The sequence below is a fragment of the Pipra filicauda genome, unplaced genomic scaffold (assembly GCF_003945595.2).
Source record: "Pipra filicauda isolate LSUMZ 115617 unplaced genomic scaffold, ASM394559v2 scaffold172_size1731463_pilon, whole genome shotgun sequence".
Lineage (NCBI taxonomy): Eukaryota > Metazoa > Chordata > Aves > Passeriformes > Pipridae > Pipra > Pipra filicauda.
The window spans coordinates 247497-265815 of record NW_024104240.1 but is presented as its reverse complement, the minus strand read 5'-3'; the positions used below and the strand labels follow the sequence as shown (position 1 = coordinate 265815).

The window sequence follows — 18319 nt, the reverse complement described above, 5'->3', positions numbered from 1 at the left end:
ACAACCTCTTGCTCAGCCTTACAGAGGTAAGCCCTGCATACAGGATATGGAGGATGCCAGGGCATGCAGGAACCCCACAAGTCTAGGTTGGATTGTGTCCTGGCAAGTCAAGCTGGGTTTGGAAAAGACCAACTGGATGAATGGTATGAATAGGTATGGTAACTCCTGAGCTAGGGCAAGGAGAGAGGCAAGTTATCAGCACCTTTCACAGCAGGGGACTGAGGCAGGAGGAAGCGTTGTTCCTGGGGGTTTTCCTGGTGTTTCCTAGACTGTCAGCAAAATAACTGCAGCAATCTAATTACTTACCTTAATGTCCCACAGTAAATGGTCCTACAGATGTTACAGCGGGTGGGACTGACCGGCTGTGCCCCACTCGACCCCGTGCATCCCAGGGTGCTGCTCCACCCATGGCACTGCACTGCCTCACTCACAGCTTCCTCTCCTTTGCTTTGTTCCCCATTTCCTTTGCTCCCCATTCCATCGGGGAGGGAAACGACTTCCCAGGTGTGCAGCCTGCTGTGCCGAGGGCCGGGAGGGAGTGACCAGGGAAGGAGCTGATGATCCCTGCCCACGGCAGGGAGGTTGCACGGGGCAGCAACTCCTGCAGCTGCTCCAGCCTGTTTTGATGCACTTTGGAGGAGGGTGCCCTCGGCTTCAAGGTGTTCATAGAATCACGGAATGGTTTGGGTTGGAAGGAACCTTTAAGATCATCTTGTCCCAACCCCCCTGCCATGGGCAGGGGCACCTTCCACTAGGGTTAAATTAGCAATATGCCCCCTCCTACACCACTCTTGCATTTTGTGCGAAGTAAAGTCAAATCATTTCTGCTGCGGGGTCCAGCCCCGTGTCCTTGTGAGGCAGGTCCACGTGTGTTCGCACTTCTCCCTTGGCCCTCGTTCCCCCTCTAAACCCCAAGCGAAAGCCAGGAGCCGCATTCCCGCTGCTGCCCGTGCAGAAGAGCCTTTCCCGCAAGGCCTCGGGGCCCATCTAGCGGGGATCTCCAGGAGGAACACCTGCCCTGGGAAGCCGAGGAGGAGGGAGGGCGAGCGGGGCGCGGGCAGGGCTGGGGGGGGACCCCCGAAGTCCCTCCGATCCCCCCGTGTGCAGCCTCCCCCCTGTGCTAGCACAGGGCTGTGCTGGCACCCACCGACCCGGCTCGGCCCCGGCACACCCGCTGCAGCGCTCCGAGCCCTTCCTACCCACCTCCTGCCTCGGGAAACCTCTCCAGAGCCATCCTCCTCTTCCTCGCATCCTTCCCCCGCCCGCTCCATCACCGCACAGGCACGGCCTTGGAAAGAGTCCCAAAGGCAGGGGCTGACTCCCCTCGGGGTTATCATCTCCTGCCGCCGAGCAGAGCCGAGCAGAGCCCAGCCAAAAACTGCATTCGCCGCTCCCCGTCCCGCTCCGCCCCTCTCCCGCTCCGCCCCTCTCCCCGCCCTGCTCCTGCCCCTCTCCCTACACCGCTCCTGCCCCTCTCCCCGCCTTGCTCCTGCCCCTCTCCCCGCCCTGCTCCTGCCCCTCTCTCCACGCCCGCTTCTGCCCCTCTCCCCGCCCCTCTCTTGCCCCTCTCCCCGCCCTGCTCCTGCCCCTCTCTCCCCGCCCTGCTCCTGCCCCTCTCCCCGCCTTGCTCCTGCCCCTCTCCCCGCCCTGCTCCTGCCCCTCTCCCTGCACCGCTCCTGCCCCTCTCCCCGCCCTGCTCCTGCCCCTCTCTCCACGCCCGCTTCTGCCCCTCTCCCCGCCCCACTCCTGCCCCCTCTCCCCGCCTCGCTCCCCCCTCTCCCTACACCGCTCCTGCCCCTCTCCCCGCCCCGCTCCTGCCCCTCTCCCTGCACCGCTCCTGCCCCTCTCTCTACACCGCTCCTGCCCCTCTCCCCGCCCTGCTCCTGCCCCTCTCCCTGCCCCGCTGGGGTAACTGTACAGTCAAGGCTTATGAGGAGCCCCTGAGATGAAGAGGGCACAGGGGAGGGGAGGATGCACCACCCCAGCTGGGCACCCCTGCTCGGCCTCGCTCCTGCTTGGACCGGGAATTCCAGGGCTGCAGGAGGATCCATCAGTCCGCGGCAGGGACACGTTTTCATTTGCCGAGAGTTTACTTCCACAACCCCTGATCTTCTCTTGTTGAGTATGGCCCGTGGAGATGCACACGTGGTCTTCATATTTAGGTAGACAGAAAGCACCCCTTTACCAGGGCTGAACCCACCAACCAAAACCCCTTATAAGAAGGTTTGCTCAAATCCTGCAATAGATGGAAATACCTGCACTGAAGACAGTGACAAGGTAAGGCTGTAACTCAAAGGGGTTTTTTGAGTTTTCTCAAAAATGTCATGGACAGTATGTAAAATAGCTCTGCCCTGAATTATTTGATGAGGGAATGAAGTCTTTGGGTCATGGAAGGGGAAAGAGCCACTGCCTGCCCTGTACTTGGGAAGAGGGTCTTCTGGCAAGGCTACTTTGAGCATTTTTTTTTAAGATTCAGCCATCTAAACAAGCATGGCTTTCATAGTCGGTTTATACATTCACACAGACAAGAGTTTAAGCAACCCTTTATTGCATAAACATCAAAGCAGTCACTGCCTCCCAAAGCAGAAAGCACAAGAACAAATATGGTTTCAGTGACATCACCTTCCATTTGTGCACTGTTCCTGGACCCAGCCTTCTTCTGGGAAAAGGACTCATGAACTAAATGGCAAAACATTTCCCTTTCCCAATAGGCTTTCGAACCCATAGTTTCCTCACAGGGATGCTGCCTGCATTCTAGGCTGTGCTTGGTCAACTTCCTCAAAGGATGACAAGAAAAGCCACATTCAGCTGGGCCAGATGTCCACACGTTTCAGTGCCCTGTCCCTCACACCAGCCAGGAGCAGATGCTCAGGCAAATTTAAGGAACAAGGTTTGTGTTTCATCATAGTTTCTGTTCTCTCTCTGTCAGTGAATTGTACTCCCCACCATAGTCAGTGACTGTCATAATCATAAGGCAACACAATTCTGCAGGTCTGATACAGCATTCATCAATTTTTGTATTTTCTCACTTCAGACACTCCAATAAGGATGGGCAAAAAATTGAAGGAAGGAAGGGAGGACTGGAGGAAGGGAGGGATGAAGGAGAATAAAGAGAATAGAGAAAGACACAAAAAGAAAGAGAAACACTAAATGTTGCAAAGCCCTGTTAGTTAAGATAACAGAATCTTGAGATGGGATTATGCAAGTAAATGGCTGAAATTCCACCTGTAGTGCCCTGCTGCTAAGCCTTGTTTGTATTAAGCCATCAGCTCTAAATTCTCTATTTGCATTTCGGCAGTACAAAGGCCTCCCAGGGTCAGTCAGCACAGCCAGCACCCTCTCTACCTTAATAAAATGCTTTTAAGTCCCCACACCCATCCATTTCTGTAGCCTCTGTTCCAAACACTCTTCACCTCTGGTGATGCTGAGAAAACAATCGATGCCTGTGGAGTGATTTAGCAACCCTTGACAAAGGAACTCAGGTTTTTGCCCTGGCAGTGGTTTTTCCAGCCGTACCTGGAGAACAAACACATTATGCAGTTTGAGGATTGAGTAAAAACAGACTTGGTTAGTCTTTGAGAGTCTTGGGTGAAGAAAGGTGGGCATGAAAGACTCTAAGGGAGCTGGGGGAAGAGAACAAAAAGGGAGATCTCTGGGAGAGGAGGGAAATTTAGGGAGCTAGAGCAGGTGCTGAAAGTGAGGACTCCTCACTACTTTCAGCTCTAGGAGAAGGACTGTGCTAACCTTTACCAAATACAGCTTCTCACCCATTGCTCCCTCTCCCCCACCCCCCAATTAGCAGGATTTTTTTTATCTCCTTTGCCCACTCTTCCCCAGTGTCCACTGCAAATCTCCTTACCAGGGAGTGAGGCCACGAGCCTCTTGAGCAATCTTCTTGGCACACCGAATGTCATCCTCAATATTGTCATCTTGCAATTCTGTAGGGAAAGGAGAAAAAGCCAGTGTGGAGGAAAGAGGGCCAGAGGAAGAGCAGGGACAGATTGGCAGAAGGAAAGGTGTTCATCAGGCAGGGAAGGTGGGACACTGAGAAGATGGATGAATAGAAGGACACATGGATAGAAATGCCCGGAGCGGCTGCCAGGCAGGAATCACGGACAGAGCAGGTGCTTTCAAGGAGCGGACAAAGAAAGGCTCTTTGTTCTGTCCCACCACTTACTTGAGCAACTGATCTGGCAGGCATTCTTGGCCCCAGCTGTCCTGCCATCGTTGCACCAGTACTTGCTGTTGATCTGGAAGATGCCGTAGTCCCTGCTCGGCCCGTTGTTGTTGTACGCCTTGGTGTTGTAGCTGCTCTCGTATTTTATCAGGCACATCCCTGCAGGAGGAGGAGACATCCCACAGGAGAACATCAAGGTATGCCCAGGGTAAATAAAAGGAAAGAGGTGGAAGGATTAAGGATGAGTGAGGTGCTGAAGAAGTAATTAAACTGGTGATATTGTAAGCTTGAGAATTGGATGGGGAAATGCTTGGAGGGATGAAGCTCTGGCTGGGTATTTGTCGTGTAAACTATACAAGGGAGCAAGGAAGGGATGAGGAAGAGAGATGATGAAGTCAAAGGAATGGAGGGACAGAATAGTGCTGCTGGAACATCACAGAGAAGTTGAGAGGGAGAAGGGTGGTAGAGGCAGAGAGGTCCAATGGCAGCTCATTATACTCACAATCAGCAACAGTTTTGCCCACAAAGCCCTCAAATCCATTCTTACGTAGGATCTTCACCATCTCACATCGGGAGATGGTTTTCCCCTGGGTGCCTGGCAGAGCCAGAGCAAGGAAGGCAAGAAGGAAGCCGAGGAACAGCATTGACTTTCTCATCATGCAGTCCACAGCAAGATGTGCCAAAGCAGCTTGAGCTGTCTGTCTGCCAAGGGCTGCCTTTTATTCCTTCCTCCAGGAGGAGGATCAGCTGGCTAAGCAAGCACGACTGGGAAGTCTGGGCGGTCTTTACAGTAAAAAACCAATAAGGAAGTGGGCCAAACTCCAAAAAAAATCCTGGAAGGTGCCAGTAACTCTTTCACTGGTTCTGCAAGGCTGAGGCATTCCACAGACAATCCAGCAGTCCTCAGTTTGATATTATTCCAAGTATCATGGATCAGAGGTTGTGGTTGCCTTGTGTGGGTGTCATGGCTTAACCCCAGTACTCTGCTGAGTTACTCAGTCTCTCCCACCTGGTAGGATGGGGGAGAGAATCAGAAGTTTAAAAGTGAGAAAACTGGTGGGTTGAGGCACAGACAGATTAATGGGGAAAACAAAAGCCATGCAATGCAAACAAAGCAAAATAAATATTTAACACACTTCTTCCCATCAGCAGGAAGATGTTCAGCCACCTCCAGGAAAGCAGGGCTCCACCATGTACTAACAGTGGCTTGGGAAGACAAACACCACCTCTCCACATGTCCCACTCCTTCCTCCTCCTTCCCTCAGCTTTATACATTGAGCATGATGCCATATGGGCTGGGCCAGTGGGGGTCAGCTGTCCTGGCTGTGTCCCCCCTTGTCATGGTTTAGCAATGGTATTCCCCAGTTTAGTACTCCCACTAAAAAGACCATGAGCTGCTCCCCTCTCTGCCTCCATGGGGGGCACAAAAGGCAAAGATCACGGGTTGAGATAAGAACAATTTACTGGAAACAGCAATGAGATAAGAAGATGAACAGTAACAGCAACAATATTAATAACAAAAGTGTGCAAAAGAGAGAGCGATTCACATGCAGAAATGCCCAGTGTGGACCATGAACAGTGAACAAAGGTGGACAAACTGCAACACTTTTCTGATGAATATGTATATCCTGTCTAATAAATACATTTATGTGTTGAGCCAGGGGTGCTCATTAGGCAGGAGCTATCTCTCCTGCATCAGGCACCATAATAAAGTAATGCCTGCCTAAGGCTACACTGATCTTATGGAGTTTCCCAAATTTTGGTGACACAGGGAGCTTTAGGAAACCAGCAAAAGGGTGAAGCAAGTGCAGATGCAGGTGGGGGGGGGGGGGCTGTGTGCAGTGATGAAGCACCAACAACCAGAAATCTGAGGGCAGTGGCAGTCAAGAGAGACATCAGAGCCTTGGAGCAACTGATTGAGGGAGTTTCTTATCCAAGATATTTTGTTGGAATTGCTGCTTTCCCTCCAGCCACAGAACTAGATGTGTCATCTTAGTGGACAATCAGGTTGCTCAGCCACAATCTGGCTGTGGTCAATCCATGGTGACTGTTTCAGGTCCCCTTCTCGCCCTTCATGTACTTCTGGGAGGATGGAACCCATGATCCTCCCATGGCCTGAGGAGAAGGGAAACTACCCAGGCAGATGAGGTTCAACAGTGGCAGCACAGTGAGCAACAAAAAGAAAAGATTCAGTGGGAGTACAGGACAAACTAGCCTAAGAAAAATAACCATGCAGGCCACCAGATTGCCTGTGGAAAAGTGGGAATTGAGACCATATCCTCCCACAGACCCTTCCAACTGCTGGGTTTCAGCCATCCCACTCATTGTAGGAATTATACAGCCCCCACCCAGACTATGGTAGGAGTTACACAGAGGCCACTGCAACAGGGCTCATCCCTAAATTGTGCTTCATAAAAAGAATCAGAGAGGGTTCCTTCTTCTGCTGTGTTTATTATGCAATGGTAGTCACAACTTGAGCTTGGTGCCTCCAAAGAGAGGCCCTGCTTGTCGACTGCTAAAGGATTTTATAGTCTCTATAGGTCACTTGGTTTCCTGATGGTACTTCTGCTCATCCAACCCTGTTTGCCATGCCAGGGCTTTTCTCTTCTGATTCCTTCCAGCAGCCTCATGGCCCCCTTTTTGTCTGTTTCTGGAGACATTTTGTTGCCTTTGGTTACATGATATCCCGTAGTTAAAGTTTTACTTGTGCTTCCTTATCTACTGCTTACAGTTCTACAGATCAAATAAAGGCTAAAATACAATTCCTGGGGCCTAAGGCTTTATTTATTTTAGTCAGTAGTGCTAAGCTATGACACAAATTAGTCTCTCCCTACACATTTGTGGTGAAGGAGTAGAAGTTTCCATGCATTGTGCCATCGTCTTAAACCCTGGACTTGTGGCTTCCACTCTCCCTTTTCTGGGACAGGACACATATATCACTGTGTCAGGTGTTTAGAAGGGATGGGTTGGAAACAACCAGTCGTAGAATCATGGAATCTCCTGCCTTGGAAGGGACTCACGAGGATCATTGAGTCCAACTCCTGCGACCCCTGGCCCTGCACGGGACCACCACAACGAGCACACCCTGTGTCCCACAGCTGGCTTGGTGCTGTGAGCCTGTTTCAGTGCCTGACCACCCTTCTGGGCTCTGGTTCTTCACCCAGAAGGTTCTTCACCCAGAAAACTCTTCACCTGGTTCTTCTGGACAGGTACAGGCTCTTCAGGAGGGGTAGGCAGGGCAGTGGGTGTGGCACTTGGCATTGTATGTGATAGAAGGGTTAGGATGTCTGGAGCTCCCAGTTGGCAATGGCACAGTTGGGAACCTCTGGGTAAGAATCAAGGGGCAAACAAATAATGCAGATGTCATCATGGGAGTCTGCTACAGACCTTCCAGCCAGGATGGTGACGCCGAGGTCACTTCCAAGTCAACTGCACTGGCTTCCAAATCAACATCCCAGGCTCTATCTTAGGCCTTGTGCTCTTCAACATCTTCATTAATGACTTGGATGAAGGACCTGAAGGGATGATCCTCGTGGATCCCTTTCAACAGAGGAGATTCAATGTTTCTGTGATTCCTAATATATTACCTAAAACTCCCCTGACACAGTCCCATGTGCATCCTCTAAAATAAGCATTGGGCTGCCACACCATTTCCCCCCATTTCCTTTCTTGTCCCTTGTAAAGTTCCAGGCTCTTCACACGAGCACATTGAAGGGTTTTTACATCAAAAAGACAAAAAGCTTCCAAATCCAATGGATTCATTAAAAGGGGCCTTCAATTCTTTTATGCTTCAAGGTCACACATGGGACAAACACTACAATGCTTCTCAGAGGGCCAAAATAGCATACTGGCAAACTTTGGAAAATAAGGGAGCTTGGCAAAAGCTTAAAATAAGCATTCAGTTAACATAAAGCATTTCACAAATCATTGAATTAGAAAATTCCAACCCACCTCAGCTTTAAGTTACCCAAATATTCAAGAAAAGGAAATTAGGAGAAGAGGAAGAAGTAAAGAAAAAGAGAGAGAGAGAGAATTATTGCTACCACCTTAGATCCAGCATAGATCCAGCTGCCAGAGATCCAGGAAGGGCCATGAACCATGCAGTGGCTGCATGGTGTTGGTTTAGTTTGCTCTGGACTCCAGTGTAATGGGGCAGTGCAGTGTCTCCCCTTGGCAGAATTTGCCCTTTCCCCCACCCCAACCCCACCCAGGATAATTCCAAGCTATTGATAACTTTTTAATAACTCTTTTTCAGTCCCTCACACCCCCTGCCCTTTCTTCTTTTGCATTTTCTTCCTTATTCATCTTGGATCTTGGCTGAGGCTTTCTGGGTTTCCATCCTTCCATGAACCTGCACTCGGTAAATGCAGGTGTACCACGGGTTTCCCCAGTTGCTCTTCACAAGAAGTTTGACATATGAAAAGGCTCTGGGAGGCAGCACATCCTGTGAAGAGCAAAAATGGGAGCATTAAAAGCCACAGTGAAATCACCATGGAATCAGCAGCCTGGCAGCCCTCTTCCTGCTCAGGAACAAGCTCCCGAAAGCAGGTGGGAGAAACAGGGGACATCTGAGGCTTGCTGCTGGTGCCAGGGCTTCCTGGGGAGGCTGGGGACAAGGGAAGGCACTTGGCATCATCCTCTGCATGCCAGCCTGGCTGGGGCTGCATCTCCCTTCCCTCTGCCCCTTGCTCTGTGCTGTCAGAGGGGCTGGGGAGGTGCTCCAGTGCAGCTGGTGTGTGACCCCACTGAGCTCCTGCCGTCCCCTCTGCCTGCCTTCCTCCTGGCAGGCTGAGAGCAGCGGCAGAGAAGGGGCATGCTGTGCTGGGAGGACACTGTCCAGCTTGTCAGCAGGTCACAGGGTGGAGCAACAGTGATGCCTGACAGCTTGTGCCACCACTTGTCCCCATTTCTCCACAGCACGAGGTCATTGCTTGGGTGGAGTGGTTGCATGTGCATCTGGCAACTCAGCCCTCCAAGCCCCTCCAGGTCTCTGTCAGGTGGTCCATGACCCTCTGCCCAGGGAGGGAACCTTCCCACCCTTCCTGCCATGCACTTGCAGGCAAACCCTATTTGCTCCCTGGCATCTGTCCCCCGTGCATGGAGTGTACCTTCAGAGGGAAAGTCTGCATGGGCTCTTTTTCCACGTTGTAGGTGAATGTCCCCAGGAGAGATTCCTCTTCTCCGGCTGCATCCACTCCCTCGGGGGCAAAGCATGAGGAGAGCAGCTCAGACCCATCCCAACAAAGAGGAAACCTGCCTACCCAGCCTTTCCTGGAGCTCTACAGTAGTCTAGGACTGGTTAGGGTAGAGCTCAGGCTCTGCCTTGAATTTGGGTCAAGAACCCTTAGGTGCTTAGCCAGAACAAGTCTTAAGAAGGATGAACCTCTCGAGCCCATGAAGTGTTGCACTTGGGCACTGCAGTGCTCAGGAGAGAGCCGGACACAAAGCTCAGAGGACACACAAAAGCAAGCAAGACCCTGTCCTGGCTTCCCCCCAGGCCCAGAACTCCCCCAGGAGTGCCCAGCAGACTTACAAAGGCAGCGATGTCCTTGGGGGCACTGATGACGGTCCCACTTGGAGAGACGTCTTTGGTGATGTGCTGCACTGTGATGGCAGTAGGGTGGACTCGTGCTGGCAGCTTGATGACCACCTGGCCCTGATGGCCACTGAAAGCCCAGCAGCTTCCTGGGGAAACATTTGGCTGCAACCAGAATGCGAGAGCAGTGAAGTGTGAGAGGCTGGGGCCACAACTGCCCGTGTGGTTTGAAGTGTTGGGGCTGGCGTGTCTGTGGGCTCTATTTCAGCCTCAAAGTAAGGCACGTGTGAGGAAAGGGACAGAAGTAGAAGGCCTTTCCTGCCAGCCAAAAGGAGATTAGCATGACAGAACAGAGAATACTGATTATGAAACCAGCCTAATCAGGGCCAAGCAGAAACACCTCTGCCCAGGGTCTCTGTGGGGCATCCCCCCTGTTCTCACCACCCATCTGTGAAAAGTGGCTCTTAGGGATGAGTGTGAAAACAGGGTGTTTTGGTTTATTGACAATGTGTCCCGGGAGGTAGGACCTCTGATGGAATGAAAACCCCTCCCCACAAATTATGAATTTTTTTTAAATTATGAGGCATTCGAGTGGAGCATGAAAATGAGTAAGAATTTTACTAAAGACAGAGAACAAAACAACAACCAAACAATAACAGAAAAGCTGGGAGTGCAGTCCCAGGAACTAAAGAAAGCAAGTTCCCATCCTGCCAGCAGCTTTATTCTCCTAAGTTCTCGCAGTATTTTTCCTGGTGGGGCCCCTCCTCCCTCCCTGCTCCCCACCTTGTGGTGGGGGGAAGGTGGTGCTGCCCTGCACTTCTCCAAAGCCACACGATGGTATGAAGAAATTTAGCTAAACCATAACACAGGGGCACCAGGTAGAAAGAAAGCCTTTCACCCAGCTGTGGCTGAGGACTGTGGGCAGCATGCAGGTACAGCTCAGTTCAGCTCCACTCCCCTCTGAAGGGGAACTGCTGCTTCCCAGCAAGCCCAGCCCTGCCTTCCAGCTTTGCTTTGAGGAACCTGATCTACACTGTGGCTTGAGCAGCCCCTGAGAACAGTCCCCAGCTTCACAGGAAGGAAGGAAACCGGCACTGATGATTTCTGCTGAGATACCTGCAGAATAGTATCAGGAGGGTTGGCAGTCCAGAAGAAGTATAAAATCCTGCAGACCCAACTCTCTCTGCAGTCGTAGGTCTGGGAAGTTCTCTGAGTGTCAATGGTGGCTCCTGTAAGGAAGGGAGAGCAGATGGCTGCAAGAGGCTAAAGACTGAGAGGGCCTGGTGCTCAGACACCATTTCTGATGCCACTGTCCAGCTCCATGTCCTCATCTCCCCACCAGTGGGGGTGCCCAGCTGAACGGGGCAATGACAGCAGCCACGTGCCTGGTGACTGCTTCTCCCACAGGCCTTAGAGGGCTGGGAGGTAGCAAAGAACAACCCAGTCATTCCCTTTCCAAGCGCAGCAGAGAGGAGGAGAGCCCCTACCCAGCACAGGAACATCTGTCATCTGTGTACCATCAGCACAGGAATGTGGGGGGCCAACCCCAGTCACCCTTATGGAGGACAAGGACAGGACACAGACAAGCACAGGGCAAGGAGACCAGGTTGCTTGTGTCCCTACCAGAGCTCTTCAGGGCCCAGTCAGTCTTGACATAGGATTCCAAAGTCATCTTGGTCAATTCTTGGGAAAGCTGTGAGCAAACACAGAAAAGGACCATGTCAGTGGACAGTTCAGCACGGCCACCAGTGCCCATGGAAGCAGAGCTGGGTGTCAGACATGCAGGGCAAGCTGTGCCCCAGAGCTGTGAGACTGTGCTGACATGAGCCACGAGGACTGAGCAACAGCACCCGTGGCCACAGCAGCCTGACCCCACCAACAACCCCAAGGAGTGCTGCCTTGGCAGTTCTGCCCAGCCAAGCCCCTTTCCCCAAAATGCAGGGTCACTTTCTTCCCACTACTGATCTCCACCCCCAGCTGACCGACCTCCTCCAGCAGGAGCTGCAACTTTTGGGTTTCAGTCAACGTGTCTGAATTCCTGCAGGAACAGAAAAGCAGCTCTTGTCAGAGCAGCCCATCCGCTTGGTGAAACACCTGAGGTCAGTGAGGAGACACTCGTGTGCTTTCCCTCCATCCCACAGTTGAGCAAAAGGCAAAGGCAGGAGGGAAGTACGGGAGCCTTTGTTGTTTGGAAAATGAGCAAGGTCAGCTAACACGTCTACACAGACCCAGTTCCAGTTCAGGAAACATCTCTTACCAGAAGGTCTTCAAGCCTGCTGGAAATACACTTGTCAGCTCCTGCAAGGGAAAACTGTCCATTAGAACATCCACTGCCAGAGCCACCAGGCTTCCCAGGAAGACTTCCCTAGGAAGACACAGCACAATCTGCTACTTCTTTGGGTCACACTGTGTGGAAGCAGAAGAGCCCGAGGTTTATCCAGCCACCATCAGCAACACTCTCTTGCAGGAGGTGCCTGTCCCACAAGAGTCACCAACCTGCATCAGTCCCTTTGTCAGCAGTGTCCACGCTGGCAGGGAGGTCCCACAGAAAACTCCAGCTGCAATTCACACCACGAAGGAACTGTTACTGGACAGGGTTGGCAGCGAACCCTGAGGGACCATTGTCTCCTCTCTGCTGCTCTGGGAGTCAGGCAGCAGATTAGCTGAGGGGTGTGGAAGGGGGGGTGCAGAGAGAGGACGTGCTTGTGACTGGGGCTATCAGTCCAGGCTTCAGCAGACATCACAGCTCAGTCTTCAGGTGTGCTCAGTGCCCCAGAGCTGCTCCCTGCTTCCCCTCACTGCAGCGAGCACCAGGCTGCATGGGCTAGGAGAGGTGCCCCCTCATCCATCCCCCTGCACAGCCCCTTCCCTCTGGGCATCCCCAGTTCAGCCTTGGAAATACCTCCACCCTTCTCTTGCAGCCTTGCACACCGTTCAGTCCAGTGGCTGCAGCAATAGCGTGGCCATGAGACTACCTGGGAAGTCTTACTGGTGATCTGAATGTCAGTCCCAGCCAAGGACACACTCAGGAAGCACTTGGGCCACAGGAGTTTCCACACACTGGCCAATGGCCCCAAAGGAGAGCTGGCATCCAGCACAGCCAGGCCTTTGCTCTCAGCTCTTTGCTCATGAAAACTCACCAAGATACACTGAGAGCAACAAGGCATAGACTTTAAAGCTCTTCTTCTGCCGGACCATCTTTTGCCTGAAAGAGAGGGAGTCCTGGGGCTGTCAATGAGCCAAGTCTTGGGCAACCCCCTTCACAGCAGGGAAGCATAGGAGTCTTGCTTGGCTTTGCTCCCAGAGCTTTCCCAGACCTGCACAATGTCTTGCCAGAGCTGGGGAAAGTCCCCTGCAGACACCTGGCTCTGCCCCAAATGCCTGGTTGCGTGGCAGTTTGTCCTACCACAGCCAAAGCTGGGGGCTCTGGCTCCGGTGTGCCAGTGACACTGCCAAGGGGCTTTGCTCTTGGTGCTTCCTGAGAGTGGCTGCAGCACAACAGCACCCAAGATTCAGCGCCCAGGTGAGAGCCCCGGGCTGCTGGCTGAGGAGCACCATCGGTTCTCCCCTCTGCTTGCACTGGCCCTCAGACATCCCCCTCCTGCCCCCTGGCCACAGCAGGAACATGCAGTACGTACGCCTTGAGGATGTATGGGCTCAGACGATTTCTCCCCAGGAAGACAAGGTCATCTGCCAGTTGACAAATCTGCCTCAAGAACATCCCTGGGCCAAAGAAACCATAGAAAAGTTGTGCCTGTCTCTTGAGGTCTTGTCTGTAGGATGCTGAGCCAGCCATGGACATTGGGCCCTACACATCCCTCCATGGGGTGAAAAGTGCAGCATCCTGCACCTCTCCTGCCACTAGTGACACTGGGCTGGAGCTCTGGCACAGCACAGCTCTCCCAGTTCACCCCAGAGGATGTCACGGCAAGAGTCAGTGAGGAGCTTACTTGCAATTTCTTTGACCCTTTCCAGATGAAGGTTCACCAGAGCTGCAGTGAGTGGGGCATCTGCACAGCTTCCAGGAGAAGAGAAACAAACTGGTATCAGCAGTCCCCTCCAGCAGCACAGCCCAATTCTCACCCTGTGTCTTCCTTCTCACTGGCCCCTGACCCAAACCTTCCCCTTGGCAGGCACCTCTCAGTGGCTGTTAGAGAGGGAGCACAGGCTGCTCTCCCCACCATGGCACCCCCCCCTCTTCCCTGGGTGCTGGTGGTCTCCAAACCCTTCCCTTCCCCACGCAGAGTGAGCCAGGCTTTTGGCCTAGACCTATCCCCACAGAAGGAAGACTTTGCATGCCACAGGGCTGATCTGTCAGCTTCCCTGTGCTGCTCCAACCCCACTGACCTCGTTGTGCCACATCCATCCTACTGCCCCAGTGTGACACCCCGGGCAGGAGCAGCCGACCTCGTACCTGCTTCTCAGCTCCACAGTCACCTCTGCCACCTCATCCTCACAGCCCAAGCAGCGCCTGGCAGACCCACGACGTCTCCTGGGGGGAGCCTTCCTCGCCATCTCTGGGCTCTGTGCTCAGCTCTGTGTCCTCAGCCCCTTCAGTGGGGTCTGCCCAGTGCAGCAGCCCCGGGGCAGCCGTGGGGTCTGTCCCTGTGCCACAGGGCACACAGCTCTGACCTCACAGCAGTGGTGGCTCTGCTGCCACCACGGGGGTGCCCAGGGCGACAGCCACAGGGGGACTGTGGGTTCAGTCCCCCAGATGCAGTGCTGGTGGGTGGGACTGCCTTAATGTTGGGCTGAGCCCACCATCCAATAAGCAAGTTATGCACAAAAACGCAAATGATGCTCGCAGAGGGCCGGGAATCATAGAATGATCATGGAATCATGGAATGGTTTGGATTGGAAGGGCCACACGTGTCAGAACTCTGGGGATTATTATGTCTCAGCCTCAGCACCACCAGCACTGCCAGGCCCACAAGTGGGCACAGGGAGGGAGGATGAGCCTTCCTGCTGCCCCTGAGGCCCTGTGCTGGGGCCTGGTCACCTTATGGTAAAGGAACCACAAGCCCTGGAAGGTGTGAAGCCCAGTTTCTTACAGCTTTGTGGGTAAAAGACAAATTTTTGGTGCCCAGTGAGTTAACTAGAGGTGATTCTGTGGTTGGAACAACCATATCTTTTCTATCAATTTCTGTTACCTGTAAAAGGTTAATACCGTTGCCTTTGCTGGACAGAAGCATTAATTTGAGCTTGTTTCCTCTGCCCAGTTGGTCCTATTGCACTCCCAAGTTTTGGGAAATTTATTATCTCCAGGACTTCCAACTCCTGCCAGAGTGGGTGTGATCATGGCCTTAAAATAATTACCAGAGAGAGAGGATACCCAGATAGTGCCATTGCATGTGTCTCATTGTCCCATTTCCTGCCCTAATAAAACATCCTCAACATCTCATTTCTTCTCCTTTTCCTCATCCTGGCTTACTCTCAGCTGCACTGAGAGGCTTTTCACTTCTGATTTACAGCCTGGGCAATACCACCCCACGCAGACCTGGCATCACATGCAAGATCCTGTTTGTTCTCCAAGAGAAGGAAACCACAAGGACACGGCCTCTGTGGCACCCCTTTCCCTTGCAGGTCACCACAACCTGCTCTAAAAGGGACTGTGCTGACAGAGGGTGAAGGACAGCCCCTGGTACCCTCCACACTGACTCACACTGGCTCTGGTCCCACACTGATGTACAGAGCAGCAGCAAGGGGAAAACTGGCAGAGAAGCCAGGTTTTGGACAAGACAACAAATCCTGGGATTTCTGAGCAGAAACCTACAGATAGACCACGTGGTGCTGCTGTAAGGGAAGCAAAAGGCCTGATTGGCAAGCAAGGCAGATGTGCAGGAAGGTGAGGTGGCAAGCAAGGAGTGCTCCTCACCCAGCTTCAGGCCTTCTAATAAACCCATGGTGAGCAAGTGCAAGCACAGTAGCTGGAACAGACCCACCTGGCATTTCTGCCTGCATATCCAACAAAATATGCTCATATAGGCACCAGAGTCTTGCATAACTGAAGACAGGATGCAAAAACTTGGGTGGAAACCCAAGTCCTTTGCCCAGTGCTGATAAGGGCTGTCACTTCTCCTCCCACCTGTCTGCTCCCTAAATCCAGCCACTGCTTGGAAACCAGTCATGTGCCAATGTTGAATTTTGTTATCAGAAGAAAACTCTCTTGCTTATTGAAAAAAAAAAAATTTGCAAAGATAGGAACACAACCAGTGACACACAGAGATGGCAACTGGGGCCCCAAGGCAGTTCTGCAAATATCACTCTTGTGCCTCTTATGGATACACTTGATCCTCAGCCCCACTGTGGATCAGACTGGCTGAGGAGCAGCAGGCCCTGTGCCCTGGGGTGGACTTGCAAGCTGGAAAGCTCCTGGCTCAGGTACAAGGAAACGAAAGTGCCTCGGAAAAATATTTTGAAAGGTGGTTTCAAAGCCCCAAACTATGCAAGATAACCAAAGCACAGAAGAAAACAAAGCTAAAGCAAACACATTTGTCTTCTCTGCCCTACTGACTAGCAGCCAACTACTTCACTCTATCAATATTACCATCAGGATAAGCCTAGTTTGGGTTATCCCTGAAGTGCAGGTGGACTGCATAGCAGTGACTCTCCCCTGGAAATGGGGCACCACCACTGTCAAAGTCTGAGGCTAAGGTTAGACCTAGCTGAACCTAAGCTCTGTAAGGAGTTTAGAAACCCTCATTGTGAGGATCTTTCTTGCCCTCCCTTATCCTGCTTATGCAGCAGCTCTTTTGTGCTTCCCTTTCCTTTTCCCCTTCCTCAGCTCTGGGCAGCTGAAGAACATAGACTAAAACCCCAGAATGGTTTGGGTTGGAAGGGACCTTAAAGCCCATTTCATTTCATGGCAGGGACACCTTCCACTAGCCCAGGTTTCTCCAAACCCTGTCCAACTGGCCTTGGACACATCCAGGGATGGGGCAGCCACAGCTTCTCTGGGCAACCTGTGCCAGGGCCTCCCCACCCTCACAGGGAAGAATTTCTTCCTAATATCCAATCAAAATCTACCCTCTTTCAGTTAAAATCTATTCCCCCTTGTCCAGTCACTCCAGGCCCTTGTCCAAAGTCCCTCTCCAGCTCTCTTGTAGGCCTCCTTCTTCTAAATATTTTCTTGGTCATCTCAACTTTCTGCCTTTCAAACAAGTAGCTTATCTCAACAGGACAGGGATAGATAGCGCTGTTTTAACCTCAAGTAAGCAAATATTTAAACTGTTTATTTAAAGATAAGAATTAAGAGGACTGGAAAAAATGACAGCGACATGGAAAGTGAAAATTTAATTTAGTGCTTAAACAACTTGAATCCTGATGCTGCAGCTGTAGCAGAGGGCTGACATGGATCATGATAAAACCAAAAATCCTTCCACTAAGCTTTCAAATGACAACAGAACTCCATCTGAGGGAAGACAACATCTGTATAGGGAAACATATGTCTATAGTGCACAACCTTTCTCTTAACAGCACAAAGAACTTGCTGGTACAAAAAATCACAAATTTTAAGTGCTATTTTTAAGTAATTTACAGTTCTATCAACATGAGTGAGAAAATAGTCAAGAATTTGACTTGCAGAATGGGAGATGATTCATGACTTTCTCAACAGCCTTTACTATGGATGAAGCTTACACCTCTCTGTTTGGGAATGGCACACCCTGTTAGGATTGGGCTGGCTGGCTTGGTCAGCCTTGCAGTTTTTCAGTCAGAGAAGAGAAAAAAACTGAGGAAGAACCAAGCAGACGAAGGCCAGCAGGTATCAGTCCCAGCTAACTTTCACCTGAGTGCAGAATGAAGCTTCTTTCTAAAAAAAAAAAAAAAAAGAAAAATAAATTGCATCTCTATCAGATATTGGCTTTTCTAGCAAATGTCTTTTTTTTCACCCTTTGCTTCACTAAAAAGCTCTTTTGCCCAGACCATTTTCTTCTCATGCAGAAGCAGGAAAGCACTGGGAATGTTGCACAGTTGCATAGGGAAGCTGTTGCCCACTCAGCTCTACAGCCAGGTTCAGTTGTCCTTGCCTTACACCCTAACAGGTCATGGGGGAGCCATGGCAGGAGAGAGCTGGGTCTGTTAAACGTGGAGAAGAGGAGAACTCATTGTGGCCTTCCAGTGCCTAAAGGGGGCTTATAAAAAGGCTGGAGAGGGACTTTAAATGCAGGCAGATTGTGGCAGGACAAGGGGAAATGGTTTTAAACTGACATCGAGGGCAGGGTTAGATTAGATATTAAGAAAAAAATGCTTCCCTGGGAGGGTGGGGAGGCCCCGGCACAGGTTGCCCAGAGAAGCTGTGGCTGCCCCAGCCCTGGAAGTGTCCAAGGCCAGGTTGGATGGGGCTTGGAGCAACCTGGGCTAGTGGAAGGTGTCCCTGCCCATGGCAGGGGGTGGATCTGGGTGATCTGTAAGGTCCCCTCTCACCCACACCATTCTGGGACTCCATGCCTCTATGATTTTTCCATAGTGCCCTTGGTCACGTGAGGTCACAGTGTGGGGTGGGGGGTGTTCTCCTGTGCCCTGGGTTTGTGTCCCAAAACTCCCTCGGTGGAACACTGAGGCAGTGCCCCAGTGCCCCCAGCGAGGGGTCACTGCTGGCTCTGTGT

General features: G+C 51.9%; 3 protein-coding genes across 5 annotated transcripts in view; all 3 read right to left on the bottom strand.

Annotated features, from left to right (window-relative positions):
• The window catches only part of CACNA1S (calcium voltage-gated channel subunit alpha1 S), a 44646-nt gene extending 43290 nt beyond the window's left edge, over nt 1–1356 (bottom strand). For both annotated transcript variants that reach the window (XM_039379681.1, XM_039379683.1), the window contains exon 1: nt 1204–1356. In XM_039379681.1, the coding sequence (XP_039235615.1) occupies nt 1204–1251 (48 nt within the window). In that variant the 5' untranslated portion in view covers nt 1252–1356. The remainder of the gene's footprint in view (nt 1–1203) is intronic.
• A 1170-nt stretch (nt 1357–2526) lies between these two features.
• LYZ (lysozyme) lies at nt 2527–4852 on the bottom strand. The gene is made up of 4 exons (XM_027728852.2): nt 4680–4852; nt 4178–4336; nt 3860–3938; nt 2527–3516 (listed from the first exon to the last, which is right to left on the bottom strand). Exons 1-4 carry the CDS (start codon nt 4834–4836, stop codon nt 3456–3458), a joined length of 456 nt encoding a protein of 151 aa, XP_027584653.1. The 5' UTR covers nt 4837–4852; the 3' UTR covers nt 2527–3455.
• A 3549-nt stretch (nt 4853–8401) lies between these two features.
• On the bottom strand, nt 8402–14413 carry LOC113992013 (SUN domain-containing protein 5-like). Of its 2 annotated transcripts, none has more exons than XM_027728858.2 (12): nt 14128–14397; nt 13664–13731; nt 13352–13436; nt 12854–12918; nt 12210–12271; nt 11971–12011; nt 11700–11751; nt 11337–11406; nt 10830–10942; nt 9711–9878; nt 9286–9375; nt 8402–8621 (listed from the first exon to the last, which is right to left on the bottom strand). In XM_027728858.2, the coding sequence occupies exons 1-12, from the start codon at nt 14226–14228 to the stop codon at nt 8475–8477; spliced, it is 1062 nt and encodes a 353-aa protein (XP_027584659.1). In that variant the 5' UTR covers nt 14229–14397; the 3' UTR covers nt 8402–8474. The 2 variants fall into 2 exon arrangements, with proteins under 2 accessions (XP_027584659.1, XP_039235635.1); XM_039379701.1 differs by having other exon boundaries at nt 8537–8621; nt 9711–9862; nt 14128–14413.
• Nucleotides 14414–18319: the final 3906 nt, after the last annotated feature.

What these genes read in the sequence shown, in the direction of transcription:
- LYZ (XM_027728852.2), bottom strand. Translation starts at nt 4,836, where the DNA reads ATGATGAGAAAGTCAATGCTGTTCCTCGGCTTCCTTCTTGCCTTCCTT. An exon ending in CTGCCAGATCAGTTGCTCAA is followed by an intron (nt 3,939 to 4,177) that starts GTAAGTGGTGGG and finishes CTTTCCCTACAG; the next exon opens with AATTGCAAGATGACAATATT. An exon ending in GCTCGTGGCCTCACTCCCTG is followed by an intron (nt 3,517 to 3,859) that starts GTAAGGAGATTT and finishes TTTGTTCTCCAG; the next exon opens with GTACGGCTGGAAAAACCACT.
- LOC113992013 (XM_027728858.2), bottom strand. Translation starts at nt 14,228, where the DNA reads ATGGCGAGGAAGGCTCCCCCCAGGAGACGTCGTGGGTCTGCCAGGCGC. An exon ending in AAGGGTCAAAGAAATTGCAA is followed by an intron (nt 13,437 to 13,663) that starts GTAAGCTCCTCA and finishes TCTTTGGCCCAG; the next exon opens with GGATGTTCTTGAGGCAGATT. An exon ending in GTTGCTCTCAGTGTATCTTG is followed by an intron (nt 12,272 to 12,853) that starts GTGAGTTTTCAT and finishes TGTGAATTGCAG; the next exon opens with CTGGAGTTTTCTGTGGGACC.